At 40.0% G+C, this 18230-nt stretch overlaps 5 protein-coding genes across 6 annotated transcripts; 4 read left to right on the top strand and 1 right to left on the bottom strand.

Annotated features, from left to right (window-relative positions):
- On the top strand, positions 1-3227 carry LOC134195276 (serine hydroxymethyltransferase, mitochondrial-like). Of its 2 annotated transcripts, none has more exons than XM_062664288.1 (12): positions 1-121; positions 443-571; positions 772-851; positions 911-1026; positions 1090-1174; positions 1236-1317; positions 1716-2034; positions 2190-2296; positions 2370-2513; positions 2607-2703; positions 2758-2880; positions 2946-3227. In XM_062664288.1, exons 1-12 carry the CDS (start codon positions 104-106, stop codon positions 3074-3076), a joined length of 1431 nt encoding a protein of 476 aa, XP_062520272.1. In that variant the 5' UTR covers positions 1-103; the 3' UTR covers positions 3077-3227. The 2 variants fall into 2 exon arrangements, with proteins under 2 accessions (XP_062520272.1, XP_062520271.1); XM_062664287.1 differs by lacking the exon at positions 1-121 and adding an exon at positions 181-367.
- A 579-nt stretch (positions 3228-3806) lies between these two features.
- LOC134195274 (bifunctional 3'-phosphoadenosine 5'-phosphosulfate synthase-like) lies at positions 3807-7941 on the top strand. Its single transcript, XM_062664284.1, is given in 13 exon segments — positions 3807-3927; positions 4022-4136; positions 4886-5121; positions 5215-5353; positions 5412-5530; positions 5689-5802; positions 5863-5974; positions 6065-6270; positions 6514-6746; positions 6932-7103; positions 7181-7306; positions 7489-7675; positions 7678-7941. Coding segments are annotated over 13 exon segments (1821 nt in total). The 5' UTR covers positions 3807-3891; the 3' UTR covers positions 7704-7941.
- LOC134195280 (MKI67 FHA domain-interacting nucleolar phosphoprotein-like) lies at positions 7665-9869 on the bottom strand. The gene is made up of 6 exons (XM_062664292.1): positions 9784-9869; positions 9579-9728; positions 9389-9497; positions 8695-8801; positions 8521-8631; positions 7665-7896 (listed from the first exon to the last, which is right to left on the bottom strand). The coding sequence occupies exons 1-6, from the start codon at positions 9832-9834 to the stop codon at positions 7852-7854; spliced, it is 573 nt and encodes a 190-aa protein (XP_062520276.1). The 5' UTR covers positions 9835-9869; the 3' UTR covers positions 7665-7851.
- A 34-nt stretch (positions 9870-9903) lies between these two features.
- LOC134194734 (solute carrier family 35 member B1-like) lies at positions 9904-12498 on the top strand. The gene is made up of 8 exons (XM_062663685.1): positions 9904-10147; positions 10671-10774; positions 10997-11124; positions 11199-11229; positions 11360-11463; positions 11597-11780; positions 11938-12044; positions 12134-12498. The coding sequence occupies exons 1-8, from the start codon at positions 10053-10055 to the stop codon at positions 12335-12337; spliced, it is 957 nt and encodes a 318-aa protein (XP_062519669.1). The 5' UTR covers positions 9904-10052; the 3' UTR covers positions 12338-12498.
- Positions 12499-12804: 306 nt separating this feature from the next.
- Positions 12805-18212, top strand: LOC134195277 (mitochondrial carnitine/acylcarnitine carrier protein-like). Its single transcript, XM_062664289.1, has 11 exons — positions 12805-12900; positions 12994-13074; positions 14361-14488; positions 14769-14859; positions 14924-15041; positions 16391-16463; positions 16815-16855; positions 17485-17553; positions 17616-17665; positions 17888-17962; positions 18042-18212. Exons 1-11 carry the CDS (start codon positions 12805-12807, stop codon positions 18102-18104), a joined length of 885 nt encoding a protein of 294 aa, XP_062520273.1. The 3' UTR covers positions 18105-18212.
- The last annotated feature ends 18 nt before the right edge of the window (positions 18213-18230 follow it).

Below are 18230 nucleotides of genomic sequence, written 5' to 3'. Positions count from 1 at the left end.
TGAGGCATACCTTATTTGGTGTAAAGCGCGAGAAGCTTGTATTACCTTCGTCTGGATACGTAAACGCTAGACCTACACGTGCGTGCTACAGTTGATCAACACAATGGCAAGCACAGAAGGGGTAAGACGTGATTGTGTGTAGAAGGCAAATCAAGCATCTAACGTGTTCATTACTTTTCTAACGTGTGCGTTCAGAAAAACCTTACGTTGAGTGCTTTAAACGTATTTATAATGAAGCGAAACCCACCGCGCGAAAAATATCTCAGAAATCAAGAAGTCAGCGGGATTATGTTAGCGCGCGTTAGGTGTGAGCATGTTGTCGACGTTTCGCGTTCTGAGGCGCGTATCTGTTCGACTAGCGCTGACAGTGAGTTCTCTGTTTTGTTGTGCGACGTTTTACGCATGAATGAGCGCATTGTGTGTTGTGTGTTGTGTGATGTAGCCGCGCTATGAATCAGTCAGTCAGTGGAGCGGTCGAGAGCCAGTCAGTCAAGATGATCCGGTGGTGTACGCGCTCATGCAGAAAGAGAAAGACAGACAAGTAGCGGGACTAGAGCTAGTCGCATCAGAGGTCAGTCATACTCGTTTAATTACATTCTATAATTATGTAAACAAAATGTCTAAATATTGACATTGCGCATGCGCGAATTTAGTTGTTAGGAGGCGTGTTTACGTAACTATACTGTTTGCAGTACCCGTATAAGTTTAGGCTTGGACAAAGCATTTGCAGACTGGTACTCAAATTGGCAATAAATAAACTCGTTGTTGTAGAACTTTGCAAGTCGTGCTGCCCTCGAGCCGATGGCGTCTTGTTTCAACAACAAATACTCTGAAGGTTACCCAGGACAACGGTACTTTGGTCATGTGATCACCAGGATAGTCACGTGATTTATTACATAATCAATTACAGATACTATGGTGGGAATGAGGTTGTTGACGAGTTGGAAAAACTTTGTCAAAAGAGGGCACTAGAAGCCTTTCGTCTCAACCCTGAAAAATGGGGAGTAAACGTTCAGCCATATTCTGGTAATTTGATGTACAAATGAATTCTGTGTGATAACTACTCTACAGGTGAATGGTTTTGTATAGGGTCTCCTGCTAACTTTGCTGTTTACACAGCATTGTTACAGCCACATGATCGAATCATGGGACTCGATCTACCGGATGGTGGACAGTGAGTTGGCATGAAGTTTTGTTGTTGGAGAGAAATACGAATGGTGAGTTGTTTGTTATAGCTTGACTCATGGCTTTATGACTGACATGCGAAGAGTGTCAGCAACGTCGATCTACTTTGAGTCAATGCCATACAGGATTAATGTGAGACTAACAAACTCATGGTTACACTGTCTCATATCTCTTTCTTACAAAGTCTGCATCTCTTCAACAAACATCTAGTGTATTGAGAGATGCATCCCTCCAATACAATAGTCTAGTGTATTGTGAGATGCATCCCTTCAATACAATAGTCTAGTGTATTGTGAGATGCATCCCTTCAATACAACATCTAGTGTATTGAGACATGCTTCCCTTCAATACAAACATCTAATGTATTGTGAGATGCAGCCCTCTAATACAATAGCCTAGTGTATGATGAGATGCATTCCTCCAATACAATAGTCTAGTCTATTGTGAGATGCTTCAATGCAATACAAACATTAGTAATGTATTGATGCAATATTCACAGTCGAATGTATGTAACATTCGTTTGTTTGCAGTCAGAAACTGGCATTATTGACTACGACAAACTACACGAGACGGCCCGTCTGTTTCGTCCAAAATTGATCATTGCAGGCACAAGTGCTTATGCTCGACTCATCGACTACAAACGCATGCGAGACACTTGTGATGAAGTGAAGGCATATCTAATGGCTGATATGGCACACATTGCAGGCCTAGTGGCTGCTAATGTCATTCCCAGTCCATTTGATTATGCTGATGTCGTTACAACAACAACACATAAAACACTGAGAGGACCACGTAGTGCAATGATCTTCTATAGAATAGGAATTAAAGGACACGACAAGAAAGGCAACGGTGAGTAATCAATATTGTGTGTGTGTGTGTGTGTGTGTGTGTGTGTGTGTGTGTGTGTGTGTGTGTGTACATATGGTTATGCTTACCTTTTAGTTTTCTTGTCTGTTTCTCAGTATTTAGGGTTTAACTATAACAAGATTTTGTATTTCATATAGAAGTGAAGTATAACTTGGAGCGTCCCATTAACAGTGCCGTCTTTCCTGGTCTACAAGGAGGTCCTCACAACCACACAATAGCCGGTGTAGCAGTTGCTCTAAGACAGGTAGCGGATCACTCATCGTATAAACATGATGCATCTGTCTTGCATGCAGTCAACAGCTGCTGTTACTGTTTAGGCAGCTACTCCAATGTTTCGTGAGTATCAACAGCAGGTGTTGGCAAACGCAAACGTGATGGCAAAGTGTCTATTGGACAAAGGGTATGCTGTTGTGTCGGGTGGAACGGAGACTCATTTGGTGTTACTGGATCTCAGGCCAAAGGTAAACAACTATTTCTTTACAGCAGGTAGCGATGCAGACAAATGGAGAGAAAGATGAATGAGATTTGGTGTTTATTGTCTGTTTTCTGCTCAGGGTATTGATGGAGCTCGTATTGACTTTGTAATGGAACAATGCAACATCACAGCAAACAAAAATACTTGTCCTGGTGACAAGAGTGCCGTCACTCCAGGTGAGCTAGACAGCAAAATGTCAAAAAATTTAGTTAATTTTGTTTGTGTGTCAGGTGGGTTGAGACTTGGTGCTCCTGCCCTCACTACTCGCGGTTTCAAAGAATCCGATTTTGAGAAGGTTGTAGAGTTTATTGATTTGGCTGTGAAGATTGGTCTAGAAGCCTACAAAACAGCAGGTCTTCATAGCAATACTTAGGTACCTCATGTTACTGTTACAGAAATATTGCATGTGCGTGGTTAGGTGCAACTGTCAAAGAATTCAAAGATTTTGTAAAGACGGATGGTTCAACACAAGAGAAGATACAATCTTTGAAGTCTGATGTGGAAAAGTTCTCTCGAACATTTCCAATGCCCGGTTTAGATGATCGATAAAATGGAAATGTGTCAATGATGGACTAGAAATGTGACCATGTACACAGCAAACATTGATTTGTTGCTAGGCCTGATTGCAGTGTTTAATATTTATCATTTGTGTTCTTATATACCTTTCCCTGGGTGTATGCAGATGAGACTGGTGACATGATGTGTGTGCTGGTATGTTCAACACAATATACATTCACTTGCTCATTGATAAGCACATGTAAAGCTCTGATGCCAAATGCCAAACAATCACAAAAATTTTGCATTTTAATTAACGTAATTAAAGTTTTAGATGTGAAGATGTTTATGCAGTGGTCGAGTGCAAACAGATGTCACTGTTATGTAAGAATGAAATCTTGTTGTCAAAGTTGTGGTGATGAAAGTTAGGGTATTGGAAACAACAACAAAATTTTAAAGAGTTTGGCCGTTTAATCACTTTGGTGTTACAATCTTGATATTACTCAAATATTGGTTTTATCACTGTCCCACACTTTAAGAGCTGAGCTTTTGTGATTGTTTGGCATCAACATACTGAGCTTCACACACACACACACACACACACGTCTCGCGTAGCCATTAATTGCCGAGCGTAGTTTAATAAGTAATTAGCGATTGCAAGAGTGACTTGTGCGGTTGTAGTGACCTAATAACTAAGCGACTGGTGAGTGAGATGTCCGCTGACCTTCAGCAACTCAGTGGGCGGGACCAAAATGTGTTGCGACCGCAAGCATGACATCACGCGGTTAATTTACGTGACGTCAACAGGAAGAAACAAGAAATAAGACTGTGCAGCTTCACCGTCATTTATCTTTGCTCTTGCACAACAGATGGCAGAAGTCAGCCGCAGCAAGCAACAGAAAACGGTTGGTTGTGGTCGATGTTGTGTACATGTCGCTAAAAGTGTAGCAAAAGCCAGACTGGTCGTGATGCACGTGCTCGATCGTTTTGTGTCTACAGGATCTCGTCAAAGCGACGAACGTAAAGTTCCAGAAAGGGCACGTATCGCGAAAGAAACGTGGGCAAGTGATGGGCACAATGGGAGAATTTAGAGGATGCACGGTGTGGTTCACAGGTGAGTACAATGTAGCCAGACACAAAGACGATGACACATGTGCGTAGGTGACTCAAGTTGCTACACAATACGACAACGCTTTGTGTGCGTGTGTTAGTAGTGTGATTGGGTGATGATTTTGTTTGTCCATGTCTTCGTGTTTGTCTGTCTGTCTGTCTGTCTGTCTGTCTGTCTGTCTGTCTGTCTGTCTGTCTGTCTGTCTGTCTAGAAAATTTGTTGTCTGTCTGTCTGTCTGTCTGTCTGTCTGTCTGTCTGTCTGTCTGTCTGTCTGTCTGTTTGTCAATCACATATATTTGAACTTTTATCTATGATATAGTTTGCAATGCAGGGTACTATGTACTGTCCAACTACTAGTAGTGTTCATCAACTAAACTAAGCTAAAATTGAAATTTGTGTAAAACAAAGTGAGGATTACACTTAAAGCCTCCAGTACCAGCTAGTGGCTGAAGTACTGGGTGGCAAAGAGGTCACATCTGTCGGTCTGTCTGTCTGTCTGTCTGTGACATATGTATACTTCAAACATGATCACTATTACAGACTATAACTGAAATTAGCTAATGACAAACTGTAAATGTGAGTTCAACAGGACTGCATGTATGCCTATTTGCCTGTCTGTCTGTTTTCATATACACATTTTTCTTTTGTATTTCTTCATATACATGTAGTATGTGTATTTCATTGCATCCTTGATGTTGTATTTATGTATATGACTGCAGTTGTCATACCATGTTTTTATAATTGATGTTTAGGATTGTCTGGTGCTGGTAAGACAACCATCAGCTTTGCTGTTGAGGAGTATCTCAACTGTAAAGGAATTCCAGCTTATGGATTAGATGGAGACAACATTCGTACAGGACTCAATAAGAATTTAGGATTCTCTCCAGAAGACAGAGAGGAGAACATTCGTAGAATTGGAGAAGTTGCAAAGCTGTTTGCAGATGGAGGAATAGTTGCACTGACTAGTTTTATATCACCATATGCTAAGGTGTGTATATATGACAAAGAATTACTTCTAGAAGTTGTAAATGGATACATCTTTTATACTGTTATATTAGTAGACATCATGCTCTTTCTGTAGGATAGAACGCAAGCTCGTCGTGCACATGCAGAAGCCGGTCTGCCATTCTTCGAAGTTTACATCAACACACCACTGGAAGTTTGTGAGTTAAGAGATGTGAAGGGTTTGTACAAAAAAGCGAGAGCTGGACTTATCAAAGGTGATTTTGATTAACATGTGGATCGGGAGACGTTGGCACCGAATTGTTTGGCTGTTAGGATTTACTGGTATTGACTCAGTGTATGAACCACCTGCTGAACCCGAGTTGACTCTAAAGGCTGGCGAACTTGGAATTCACGAGTGTGTACGACAAGTGCTGAAGATGCTGGAGAAGAAGGCAATGAATTTAATAATGAGATTGTGTATACAGTGAAAAGGGAAAACATTGTGTGTCTGTCTGTGTTTAGAGTTGTTCATCTATTGCTTTGTCTATTTGTTATTGATTTGTGTTTCAGTTTCTTGTGTGTAGCTCATGCGTGTGTACATGCTTATTAGGGTGTTCTTCCATTCTCTGCTGTTGACGATGTGCGTGAACTGTTTGTTCCTGGTGATCAAATAGAAATCGCTATGACAGATGCAGAATCACTGCCGAGTGTCAACATTACCAAGGTTTGCTGCTGCTTTCTAATTATTGTCAGTGTTTGCTGAGTTTTGCGTTTTGTTGTGCAGCTCGACCTCCAATGGGTTCAAGTGTTAGCAGAAGGATGGGCGACTCCTCTTAGGGGTTTCATGAGAGAGAATGAGTATTTACAATGCTTACACTTTGCTACCATACAAGACGGTTAGTTGGGTGCAAACACAAGTGCACTCACACACACCAGCATGCACCACATCAAGATAAGTGATATGAAAGTTCCATTTCTATGTGCAGGTGGTATATCTAGTCAGTCTGTTCCTATCGTGTTGCCTGTCTCTACTGAAGATAAAGAAGCTTATGATGATGTATCAGCTCTTGCGTTAGTTTATGAAGGACGTCGTGTTGCAGTTCTTAGAAACCCCGAGTTCTACTCTCATCGAAAGGAAGAGAGATGCTCACGACAGTTTGGAACAGCCAACAAAGACCATCCTTACATTAAGGTTAGTCTTTAGTGTGCATGTGCAGCTTCTTGTCAGCCTGTTTGTCCATTTTGTTTTGGCACGATCACTGCCAGAAGATTGCAGACTTTTGCAGCATTACTCAAAGAAGTAGTGTGTGTGTGTGTGTGTGTGTGTGTGTGTGTGTGTGTGTGTGTGTGTGTGTGTGTGTGTGTGTGTGTGTGTGTGTGTGTGTAGCACAATAACGTATGCTAGGTGGACTACAGGTGTCTGTTTTGTTTTTAGATGATTTATGAGTCTGGTGATTGGCTTGTTGGTGGTGATCTTGAGGTGTTGGGCCGCATCTATTGGGAAGATGGTCTAGACCATTACAGACTTACTCCCAAAGAATTGAGGGCCGAATTTGCACGTCGTGAAGCAGACGCTATCTTTGCTTTTCAACTCAGAAATCCAATCCACAATGGACATGCTTTATTGATGGACGATACAAAGCAAAAACTCGTAGAAAGAGGATACAAGTACGACGAAATGCCTTGCTAGTTTGACTATTTGCTTTGTTTCTGTCTTCTTTAGTTTATGGGTTTGTCCCAACCATCCATCTGTGTGTCTGTCTGTTTGTTTGTCTGTCCATCCATCTGTCTGTCTGTTTGTCTGTCTCTTCTGTTGTATTTCTGATCCATCGTTTGCCATTACTTGTACATAGACGTCCACTTTTACTTTTGCATCCTCTTGGTGGATGGACAAAGGAAGATGATGTTCCACTTGCTGTTCGCATCAAACAACATCAAGCTGTGTTGCAAGAGAAAGTGCTTGATCCCGAGGCAACAGTGATGGCAATCTTTCCATCACCAATGATGTATGCAGGACCCACAGAGGTAACGACTGTCTGCTTGTGTAGCAACAATAAATTACTGATTATAGAGTAATAAATCATTACAAATTTATTGCACAGGTTCAATGGCATGCAAAGGCTCGGGTGGCTGCTGGGGCTACATTTTACATTGTTGGGAGAGATCCTGCAGGAATGCCACATCCGGACACTAAAAAAGATCTCTATGATCCAACACATGGCAGACATGTAAGTGCTAGGGACGTGTGGAGAGCTACCAAACACACACACACACACACACACACACACACACACACACACACACACACACACACACACACACACACCAGGTGGACAGATGTTGATATAAATGATGGAGCTGTTCAGTCATTACTGCTCTTCAACCTGATCTGTTATTCTACCAACTGTAGGTCCTCCAAATGGCCCCTGGTCTCACTCAACTAGAAATCGTTCCTTTCAAAGTTGCCGCTTACAACAAACGTCTCAAACGCATGGATTTCTTCAATCCGGAAGAAAAAAGTGACTTTGAATTCATCTCAGGGACAAAAATGCGACACTTTGCTCGCACAGGCGAACAACCACCAGATGGTTTCATGGCCCCAAAGGCCTGGCAGGTCCTTTCTAACTTTTACAAATCGCAGGCAAACAAGGAGGTGTAGCAAACAACACTGTAGGAGAGAGAAACTAGTTGTATGACTCTACAGTAAGCCGAGCTTGTATGTTTGCATTCTACTAGACAGTGAGCAATATATTGAAGATGTGATGAGTTGATGTCACGTAAATCTCATGTGCTTCGCCTCTGCTGTTAATCTTGCTCTCTAGAACAAAACAAAATGCAATTTTTCCAGAGTATTTACGTCAAATGTATGTAATAAGCACGTCTAATTGGTGAGACTGAGATATAGACGCGTGAATGGACAAACACATGACATACATACATGGCTGATAGCCAGCTGCACATGCAGACACATCACAATATAAACACTAGATCAACTCTATTATATGGTATTCTTTTAATTTATAAAATAAACGAAATGGACATATATCTAGAGCACACAAACCAAATCTCATTACAAACATACAGTACAACCTCTCCAATTGGCTGTGGTTTCATTCCTCCACCCTTGTAGCCTCGGAGCCAGGTGGGAAGCCCCCTCACGTGCAAAGCGGTCTGGCTCCAAGGCTACCATCCTTAACACGTCCACACCTTTTGAAATCAATAAACATTTGCAGACTCCACAATAACTAAAATAATATATTAAAATTAATTAAAGCAACAATAACAAAATGCCACATAATTATGATCAAAGTTGTCTATTTACTTATTCTTCTGTCTTTATTACCTTTCATGCCAAAAAGCAGATAAACACGAACTACGTTTCCTACTAGACCAGCTAAGGCATAGACAAATACAAATGAATTTAAACTGTTAGTTTTCTTACATATCCTGGAAATTCATATTCGATTCCAACTTCTTTCATTTTGTCTCTCTTCTTGTCTTCCTTCTTGACAAGCTTCCGAACAAGTTTGCTGTGTTCCTCAACTGTCCGTGGCTAATAGTACAGAAAAGTATTTTACTGCAATATCAAATAGTTTAGAGCAGAAATTTGTTTCACCCTATTGTATTGTTGTACGAATATCTTTCGTCTTGGTAAACGTTTAAGTGCTCGTCCAGCTCCTTTGAAAAGATAGGGGTGAACCTTGCCTGGTGGAATGTAATTACCTGATATCACACAACAGACATCAACTAGGAATCAAATTAAAAATCAATAAATTGTTGTGTCTGTCATGTTTCTTTGTCTGTCTCTTTGTCTATCCATCCATCCGGCTGCCTGTCTGTCTGTCTGTCTGTCTGATTGTCTGTCTGGCATCATTTATTACACGCAAACCTCTTCATACAGAACACTAAAAGTAAAATATTATCCATTACAGTTCAGGTCAGTGGAATCACAGTTACAGCAAACTACAAGTTAAAACTATATGCATTCAATTAGTCTGTATTGTCTGTCTGTCTTATTGTCTGTCTGTCTGTCTGTCAATCACATATAGTTGAACTTTTATCTATGATACATTTTGCAATGCAGGGTACTAAGTTACTGTCCAACTACTAGTAATGTTCATCAACTAAACTAAGATGAAATTGAAACTCGTGTAAAACAAAATGAGGACTACACTTAAAAGCTACAGTGTACAAGCAAAGTCTCCACTACCAGCTAGTGTCTGTCTGTCTGTCTGATTGTCTGTCTGTCTGATTGTCTGTCTGTCTGATTGTCTGTCTATCTGTCTATCACTACAATTAATATCCAATACATTTCAATAGCTTTCCAAACATGAGATAATTGTTCATCGTTTCAGCTGCAATTTGCGCTACTTCATCAAACTCAAACTCCAGAAACGCATATCCTTTGCTATTAGCAGTCTAAACAATACAATCAAATCTATAAAATATTAATTAATTAATTAATTATTTAATTTCCTATAATTTAAATGTAATTTTCACCTTTTTGCTTCTTGCAAGACGAACTCTTGTGACATGTCCAAACTGAGAAAAGAATTTTTTCATCTGTTCCTCGTAGAATCCGTGAGGAATGTGTCCAACATACATCACTCCACGCCCACCCTCCGTACCACGTGGTGAATCACGTGTAACCTTTTTACATTACTTTCAATCTTTAAAATGTTTATAAAACACATTAGCTAGGTACCTTCAATTGTTTTTTGCTCCCTCTCGCAACGTGAGAACGTTTGCTGGCCATGCAATCCTAGCTTGATGGTACCCGTATTATTCTTGCTTACCCGTATATTTGATTACCCGTATAATTTGTACGCGTTTGTGTACACGTGTACACAGAACCACAGGACCAATCAGATTCTTCCTCGTGTACAACTATTCAACCAATTGGACTGCTATTCGTTGCATAAGGAAGATCGTTTCCCATCGTCATTGTATGACGTTTACGCTGGTAGACGAACCATGTGGGATACCATCGGCGAAAAATCAAAGTTGACGGTCTGTTTTGTGGGCATCTTCGTTTCCTACTTGCTTTACGGCGTCGTACAAGAGAAAGTGTAAGGAGACTGGGTTGGATCACGTGACCTACATAACTGTAAAAATGTGGTTCTTACTTCAGTACAGTGTAGCAACTTCTGATCAGTAATTTCAATAATAGTTTTGCCAATTTTGATGATAAAGTATACAAATACAATATAATATATAAAATTGTGCAAAACATATTTAGGTTGTGTAAGTATGAAATATTTTGTATTTAATTTGTTAATTAGAAATTGAGAAATATATGTCTGTGGGCTGTTGTGTTCATACCATACGTTTGTATAGTATTTGTATTTATATACTGCATGTAGCATGTACACAATGCCAAACTTTATACAATAGACTGAACGTTAGACTTTTATATTTGTGAGATTTTCCTTCAACTCTAATTTTAAATAAAAAATAATACACACACACCACACACACACACACACACACACACACACACACACACAGACACACACACACACACACACACACACACACACACACACAGACACTTGTCAATTATGTTAAATGTGTATTTTGTGTTGTGTGCAGAACACGTGGCAAGTATGGAGAGGGAGAAAATGCTGAACGGTTTACATTTACACTCGCACTTGTGTGTATTCAATGTATTATCAATGCAGTATTTGCAAAACTAGGTAGGATGTCGTGGTATGAGACAGACAAACAGACAGACACACAGACACACAGACAGACAGTAATGCAAACAGACAATTTATATGATTGATGATGTACACAGAAAGAATGAAGAATGAATGAGAAGGTAGACAAGCCAATGAAAAGATAGATGAGTTGTAGATACAAAGAGACACACATTACTGGTAGAAGAAGGCGTCATGGTAATCATTGTTTGTTTTCAGTGACGTCAGTGATCGGTGCTGGTAAAACCACCACTCCTTGGTCTTTATTTACTCAGTGCTCTGTTTCGTATATGGGAGCCATGCTGGCAAGCAACTGGAGCCTCAAATATGTCACGTATCCAACACAGGTGAGTATGGTGTGTCTACACACATGCATGTGTTACATTCAGCTACAGTTTTATGTATTGAATTTGTTTTGCAGGTACTTGGAAAGTCGTGCAAACCAATACCTGGTATAACAATCATTTTATTGTCTGTTTCTCCAACTGTTTGTGCCCACAAGTCGTATTACATCTAACAACTCGTTTTTATCGAGCGCATTTGCTGGATATTATGCCATGCTTTTGCTGATCTTGATTTTAGTGATGCTACTGGCTGTGATTTTGGGTAAGAAAAGATATCCATGGACAAAGTACATTGTCGTTCTCCTGATTGTCAGTGGAGTGGCTCTGTTTCTCTACAAAGATGTGAGTGTGTGTAACAGCTCTGTAGACGTCCGTGTGATTAATGGAATGTATTTGGGGTGGGGGTGGACATGAATACATTAGAATCAGCAGAATAAAGTGATTCTTGTTATATTCGTACTGTGAATGTGCTTAGAGTCACCATCGTCCTCATGGAAGTACTTCCAACTTGTTTGGCATCGGAGAGATGTTGCTGTTCTTATCACTGTTTCTTGATGGCATCACTGGAGTGATACAGGACAAAATGAAAACACAGAAAACTCATCCTCTTCATATCATGCTTTATCTTAATATTTGGTCCATATTTCTTTTGGGAATCGGTGAGTGAGGCAGATGGCATATGTTACCTAATCTGTTTTCGTGAATGCATCTCTCCAATACAATTGTCTTAATGTATTGAGAGATGCTTTCTTTATGAAGCAGCTGTTTGTTCCAATGTGTTCACATTGTGAGGTCACTCTGATTTATAACTGATAGGTTTACTGCTTACTGGTGAAGGAATCCAAGCAGTTTACTTTATCATTCGGCATCCTGAAGTTATGATTCATTTAGTTCTCTTTGGTTTGACAAGTGCAATAGGACAGGTACAAGTACATGACTTGCTTAATTAATGACTGCATTCATCCATAACTGGCTCACTGGAACGTGTTAACGTGTTTGGTTTGTTTTTCAGGTATTCATATTCGTGACAATCACAACATTTAGTCCTCTAACGTGTTCCATCATCACAACAACTCGAAAATTCTTCACCATCCTCGTATCAGTTGTCATGTTTGCCAATCCTCTTCTGTCTCATCAATGGCTCGGCGTCTTTCTCGTCTTCTTAGGCCTCGGACTTGAGAATGTGATAGGAAAGAAACAAACAAGTAATAGGTGATCGAAGAACAAAAATACTAGCTGTAGCTACATGTTGTATCTGAGTAGTATTTTTTTGATGTTCCACAGTAGTTGCCAACAAGATGGTATTTCTCTCTTCACTAGACTGTTACGTGACAAGAAAGATATTAAATATATGATAAATATAGAACAATAGATAAACAAATTGGTGTGTTTGTCCTGTCCTGGCAGTCTGTAGTAATCTCGTACAAGTACAATGTGTACGTACAGTACACAAGCTAATGTATGCCAGACCTACTTAGCGCGCGTTAGCAATCCCCCTGACTAGTTATTGCAGGACATACACACTTTCTCAAGTAGACTAGATTGCTGCCAGAAATAATCTATACTCCAAGAAAACATTTTCTTTCCTAGTGACTCAAAACTGTCATTCATGTTGCCACAATTAATTAATTGACACTGCATGGGGTGTCAGTATTTTTATTGATATCTACAATTTCATATGTTATGTCTCAGCATCCTTCAGCGCTCAAGAATTTTCTTGCCGGCGGATTTGGCGGCGTGTGTCTGGTGGCTGCAGGACATCCTCTAGACACACTCAAGGTAGGTCTACCAGAAATGACGTTCTATGTTTTAGTTAGTAAAATTGATCATGAGGTGTAGCTACATGTGTGACCTTTGACCTTTGATTTATAGGTGCGCATGCAGACGCAGCCTGCTGACAATCCCATTTATAGGAACACTTGGGACTGTGTGAAGAAGACTGTTGGCAAAGAAGTCAGAGGAAACCTGCCTTGCTTGCCTCTCTGCATGTCTGTTATGTTTGTTTGTTTGTTTATTTATTTGTTTGTCTGTTTGTTTATTTGTTTGTTTGTTTATTTGTTTGTCTGTTTGTTTATTTGTTTGTCTGTTTGTTTATTTGTTTGTTTGTTTATTTGTTTTTCTGTTTGTTTATTTGTTTCTTTGTTTGTTTATTTGTTTGTCTGTTTGTTTATTTGTTTGTCTCTTTGTTTATTTGTTTGTTTGTTTATTTGTTTTTTTGTTTGTTTGTTTATTTGTTTATCTCTTTGTTTATTTGTTTATCTCTTTGTTTAGTTGTTTGTCTGTTTGTCTGTTTATTTGTTTGTTTGTTTGTTTATTTGTTTGTTTATTTGTTTGTTTATGATTATTGGTCTGTTTGTCTATCTGTCCGTTTGTTTGCTATTACAGCTAGCATGGGGTAATTTGTAATGACATTTTCTGTACGTACACAGATCTATACATACAAACATGTATAATTCAAAACGAATGTGTAGATGCATGTACATGTAATCATTGCTTCAGTAATAGTTCAGTGGTGCCAACAAGCAGCCAGAATATAGACACAAAGAAGTAAGAAATACTAGAAACAAACAGGACGGCATGTTTGCATTCAGACGATATACAATTAGTTGTTCATTCTATCTCTAACTTTAGAGCATAGACTTGGTGGTTCCTGACTAACCATATCTCAGGCCATGCAAAATTAATTACGTCTTGATTGTCAGCATTCGTCCCAATTTTTGGGCCCACACCGCACAATTTTTTATTCTGGGTTTTGAACTTTTTGATAGTATATACTGTACATGTACTGTTCACTATGCAAACGTGTGTGACAGGTCATTAAGTAGTAGTGACACATGCCTACAGTTGCGTGTACGTGACTCTAGTGACACGTACGTACTATTGCATATATAGCCCACAGTTTTTCGTAGACTCAAGGATTGTTGTTCACGTTTCTTGTCCTCCATTGAGATCATGGCCTTTTGCTGTTGCAGTTTTTTCATAGTTTGTAGCAATACAAATTATGAAATTGTTTTCTTGTTTTTGATGATGTAAAGCAGCCATGGCAGACATACACACATTAATTAAAAATTAAGATTAAAAATAAAAGTTGTCCGTTCATTTCAATTTTTTTAGAAATTCTGACGATCAACAAGTAATTAATTTTGCATTTCCTGATTTCCTTTATCTCCTTGTTTGTCTGTTTGTTTTTGTTTGTTATGTTGTACGTGTAGTTTGTCTGATTGATTGTATTGTGTTAGGGATGGCGTGGCCTGTACAAAGGCATGGCTGCTCCTATAGTTGGTGTGACTCCAATGTTTGCGGTTTGTTTCTGGGGATACGGAGTTGGGAAGAAACTTCAAATGTCTTCACCAGACCAACAGCTTAGGTAATCAGTCTAATCGCCATCTTTGTATCAGAATGTACTCTAACTCGTTGATGGATTTGGACCACTTTTTACTGTCACTTAATTAGTTTCCATGTATGTATGCATGTATGTATGTATGTATGTATATATAGGTTGTATTGACAGTTTGAAGCTTGTTTGTTAGTCCTACAGTATGATAGGGCATAATAGATGATACTAACTGATAGGATTACTGGTACAATAGATGGTCACTGTGCGAATCAAGTAATTGGTGTCTGCACATTTCTTTTGTATGTTGAAGTCTTCTTCAAACCTTCAATGCTGGCCTGGTAGCTGGGGTGTTTACAACTGGTATTATGGTGCCAGGAGAAAGGATCAAGTGCATGCTGCAGGTTGATCGTTTGTCGTCTGTAGAAATGTTGCCTGAAGTATTAAATTATGAGACGTATATCGTAGATTCAAACAGCTGCTGGAGGAGTACAGTACTCCGGACCTCTTGATGTTGCACGTAAAGTCTTTCGACAGTCTGGAATCCAAGGCTTGTACAAAGGAACGTGTGCTACTCTGCTGAGAGGTGATTTCTTTGAGTAGATAGACATGTTTGAATGTCCATTACAGTGAGTATAACAATAATTATATAAAAGAATTTGTAGACAGGTTGTGACACATAAGTATTAAGGGGTGGCCACTGGCGCTATGGCACCACAAGTGGCACCAGAGACTGGTCTTGGAAGCCAAGCAAGCAAAGCTTTGGCACCAAGGCTTGCAGCCACTCAAGCAGATAGTGACATCACGACTGTGACCAAACAACCGTAATTCCATGAACACAAAGCATCTGATCACAATTAACACGAATGTGAATCACAGCCATGCCTCCTCTTAGCCTACTACACGTACTGTAGCTAACAATTTCCTAGATGTAGACGGAACTTGACCAACAACGCAAGATAATACTGACTCTGTATGCCTACTTACCTGTCTGTCACTCTGCATGCATGCGTGTATCATGATGATACATACACACATGAGTATGTATGTATAAATGTATTTACCTTCTACGTGTGTATGTACTATTTAGGTATGTCTATACGTAGGTAGGCTCAAACCAGTCTCGCGCAGGTGTGTCCACATGGCGTGTCATTTCTGTTTGGCACCAGGCTGCGTTCCTGGTGCCACACCAAGGCACTAGCTTTATCCGAACTTGGCCACCCTTGGTATTAGTTATGTCGAGCATGTTGTGTGACTTCCACATTTGTAATTAAAGAAAATGTAGTAATTCATTAAACAAGTGCTGATAGTCATACAATATGAAACACTTACAGTCAACCCTCGATATCACGACATGCTTGGGACCAGCAATTTGAGCTTGTTTAACAGTTATATTGCGAGGTCACTACGTCAAATCTGTGCAGGTGCAGACCTGATTAATGCACATGCATGGTTTCATCTTAGTGTGGACACAGTAATGCTCATGATTATCTTAGAATGGCATGTACTGTACGGTACATGCTAATGCTCTGTAAACTTCTACTTGTAGCTAAAGAAAATGTCTAGGGTTAGAACCTGCCAGGCTCACGTGCAGCCATTTAGGCAGATGAAGCGTCACAGCAGCTGCATGTGTACAGCATGACATGATGTGGCAAAATGTGCATCAAAGGGAGGATAGGCTGCGTGACCTGGATGTCGGTAAATTGTTGGAGATTTCTATACTCCTATCCATCTTTCTACTCTCATGTATTTATTTTGTCAGTGTTGTTACATCAAGAGGTGAAGCACCATGTTTTGTATGCATGCAGTTTTGTCCCACGCTATCTACGTCGGTTGTTACATTGAGGGTTGACTGTAATTACATTTGATAGTTGGTTGGCATGGAATTAAAAGAGCAAATACTTTTAATTTACGTGTGCGTTTGCTCTCTTTTAGACCTTCCTGGCAGTGGCATGTACTTCATGGGGTATGAAGGGATTCTACGAATGATAACTCCAGAAGGACAATCGTAAGCACTAAGTCTAGCTTGACATTGACATAAACAGTTATAATTCTACTCTACCAACTGTCTCTCTTTGCATATGTTCTGTACATGTTGTGGTAGCAATCATTGACTGCAAGTGAATCTTGCAAGAATGTATTGCACGTTGTATGTACATGTACTTTACTTTTGCTTCTAAAAAGGTGAAACTGTTTTGGTAGTTAGGGATTGAATGGCTTGTTGGAGAGGCAGTTGGAACATTGTGCTGAGATTTGAATTGAACTTAAACTCATTTTTATGTGAATTACATGATCTGATATAGAGTTACAGCATTGGACATTGCTGTGTTGCCATCTATGTTTTCATGTTGCTTTGTAGGAGAGACACACTGAGTGCACCCCGAGTTCTATTAGCAGGAGGTATAGCTCTGTGTGTGTGTGTGTGTGTGTGTGTGTGTGTGTGTGTGTGTGTGTGTGTGTGTATGTATGTGCACGTGTGCATGTGTGTGTGTGTGTGTGTGTGTGTGTGTGTGTGTGTGTAAGTGCGTGTGTGCATGTGTAAGTGCGTGTGTGCATGTGTGTGTGTGTGTGTGTGTGTGTGTGTGTGTGTGTGTGTAAGTGCGTGTGTGTGCATGTGTGTGTATGTGTGCATGTGTGTGTGTGTGTGTGTGTGTGTGTGTGTGTGTAAGTGCGTGTGTGTGCATGTGTAAGTGTGTGTGTGTGTGTGTGTGTGTGTGTGTGTGTGTGTGTGTGTCTGTGTCTGTGTGTCTGTGTGTCTCTGTGTCTGTGTGTCTGTGTGTCTGTGTGTCTGCGTGTCTGTGTCTGTCTGTCTGTGTGTGTGTGTGTGTGTGTGTGTGTGTGTGTGTGTGTGTGTGTGTGTGTGTGTGTAAGTGCGTGTGTGTGTGTGTGTGTGTGTGTGTGTGTGTGTGTATGTAAGTTCATGTGTGTGTGCGTGTGTGTGTGTGTGTGTGTGTGTGTGTGTGTGTGTGTGTGTGTGTGTGTGTGTGTGTGTGTGACTAGCCACGCTTTCCTGCTTTATTTGTGTGCAGGTGCCGCTGGTGTGTTGAATTGGTCTGTTGCCATAGCTCCAGATACTCTCAAGTCACGTCTACAAACAGGTAGCAAAAATTCAGCAAGTTCTACAGCGACTGTGATTTACAGTGGTGGGTTGTTGTTGTAGCCCCAGAAGGGACATATCCAAGAGGAATTCGTGATGTCTTTAGAGCTTTGGTTAGTACATCATCCTTTGCTCTGTTTACTTCCATTTTTCTCTGACTGTGCATGCAGCTAGTCTGTAGTAATTCCGTCTTCCTGCCTGTGTGTTTGAATTAAACAGCCAAGTTTGGTGGTGTTTCATAATTACAATTTAAAATAAATAAATAAATAATATATTTAGATATATAACTTGAATCTGTTGTTACTTGTTAGTAAATTGAGTTGCTGCTTGTCTAGGTTCGACAGGAAGGCTACTTAGCTTTGTTCAAAGGTCTTTTTCCTGTAATGTTACGAGCCTTTCCAGCCAATGCGGTAACTTTAAACTAATCCATTAGGCCTACTCCTCAAGTCTTAAATATTGATAAGTATTTTCTCTTGCTTGTGTGTCTAGGCTTGTTTTCTGGGGTTCGAAGTCGCTATTCGTTTTCTCAATTTTGTTGCTCCGTCGTGGTAGCAGCTGTATGAAAGAACTCGAATTTTAATTCCACTCATATTGTAACGTTGTAGCTTAGAATCCACACGATATATTGTTTGTCAATTAACAATGGATTCTTGTACTCGGGATTAGGGTCTGGCTACG

The sequence above is a fragment of the Corticium candelabrum genome, chromosome 19 (assembly GCF_963422355.1).
Source record: "Corticium candelabrum chromosome 19, ooCorCand1.1, whole genome shotgun sequence".
In the NCBI taxonomy this organism is placed as follows: domain Eukaryota; kingdom Metazoa; phylum Porifera; class Homoscleromorpha; order Homosclerophorida; family Plakinidae; genus Corticium; species Corticium candelabrum.
The sequence above is the reverse complement of the archived record's forward strand: the minus strand, read 5'-3'. Positions and strand labels throughout refer to the sequence as shown.

Excerpts from the sequence above, each read along its gene's own strand:
- LOC134195276 (XM_062664287.1), top strand. The coding sequence starts at position 314 with ATGTTGTCGACGTTTCGCGTTCTGAGGCGCGTATCTGTTCGACTAGCG. Across the intron at positions 572-771 it reads TAGAGCTAGTCGCATCAGAG|AACTTTGCAAGTCGTGCTGC; the intron begins GTCAGTCATACT and ends TCGTTGTTGTAG. Across the intron at positions 2,704-2,757 it reads CAAGAGTGCCGTCACTCCAG|GTGGGTTGAGACTTGGTGCT; the intron begins GTGAGCTAGACA and ends TTTGTGTGTCAG.
- LOC134195280 (XM_062664292.1), bottom strand. The coding sequence starts at position 9,834 with ATGGCCAGCAAACGTTCTCACGTTGCGAGAGGGAGCAAAAAACAATTG. Across the intron at positions 8,802-9,388 it reads GTTTGGAAAGCTATTGAAAT|GTAATTACATTCCACCAGGC; the intron begins GTATTGGATATT and ends GTGTGATATCAG. Across the intron at positions 8,632-8,694 it reads TCGTACAACAATACAATAGG|CCACGGACAGTTGAGGAACA; the intron begins GTGAAACAAATT and ends CTGTACTATTAG.
- LOC134194734 (XM_062663685.1), top strand. The coding sequence starts at position 10,053 with ATGTGGGATACCATCGGCGAAAAATCAAAGTTGACGGTCTGTTTTGTG. Across the intron at positions 10,775-10,996 it reads TGCAGTATTTGCAAAACTAG|TGACGTCAGTGATCGGTGCT; the intron begins GTAGGATGTCGT and ends GTTTGTTTTCAG. Across the intron at positions 11,781-11,937 it reads CATATTTCTTTTGGGAATCG|GTTTACTGCTTACTGGTGAA; the intron begins GTGAGTGAGGCA and ends TATAACTGATAG.
- LOC134195277 (XM_062664289.1), top strand. The coding sequence starts at position 12,805 with ATGTCTCAGCATCCTTCAGCGCTCAAGAATTTTCTTGCCGGCGGATTT. Across the intron at positions 14,860-14,923 it reads GGATCAAGTGCATGCTGCAG|ATTCAAACAGCTGCTGGAGG; the intron begins GTTGATCGTTTG and ends CGTATATCGTAG. Across the intron at positions 16,856-17,484 it reads CCGAGTTCTATTAGCAGGAG|GTGCCGCTGGTGTGTTGAAT; the intron begins GTATAGCTCTGT and ends ATTTGTGTGCAG.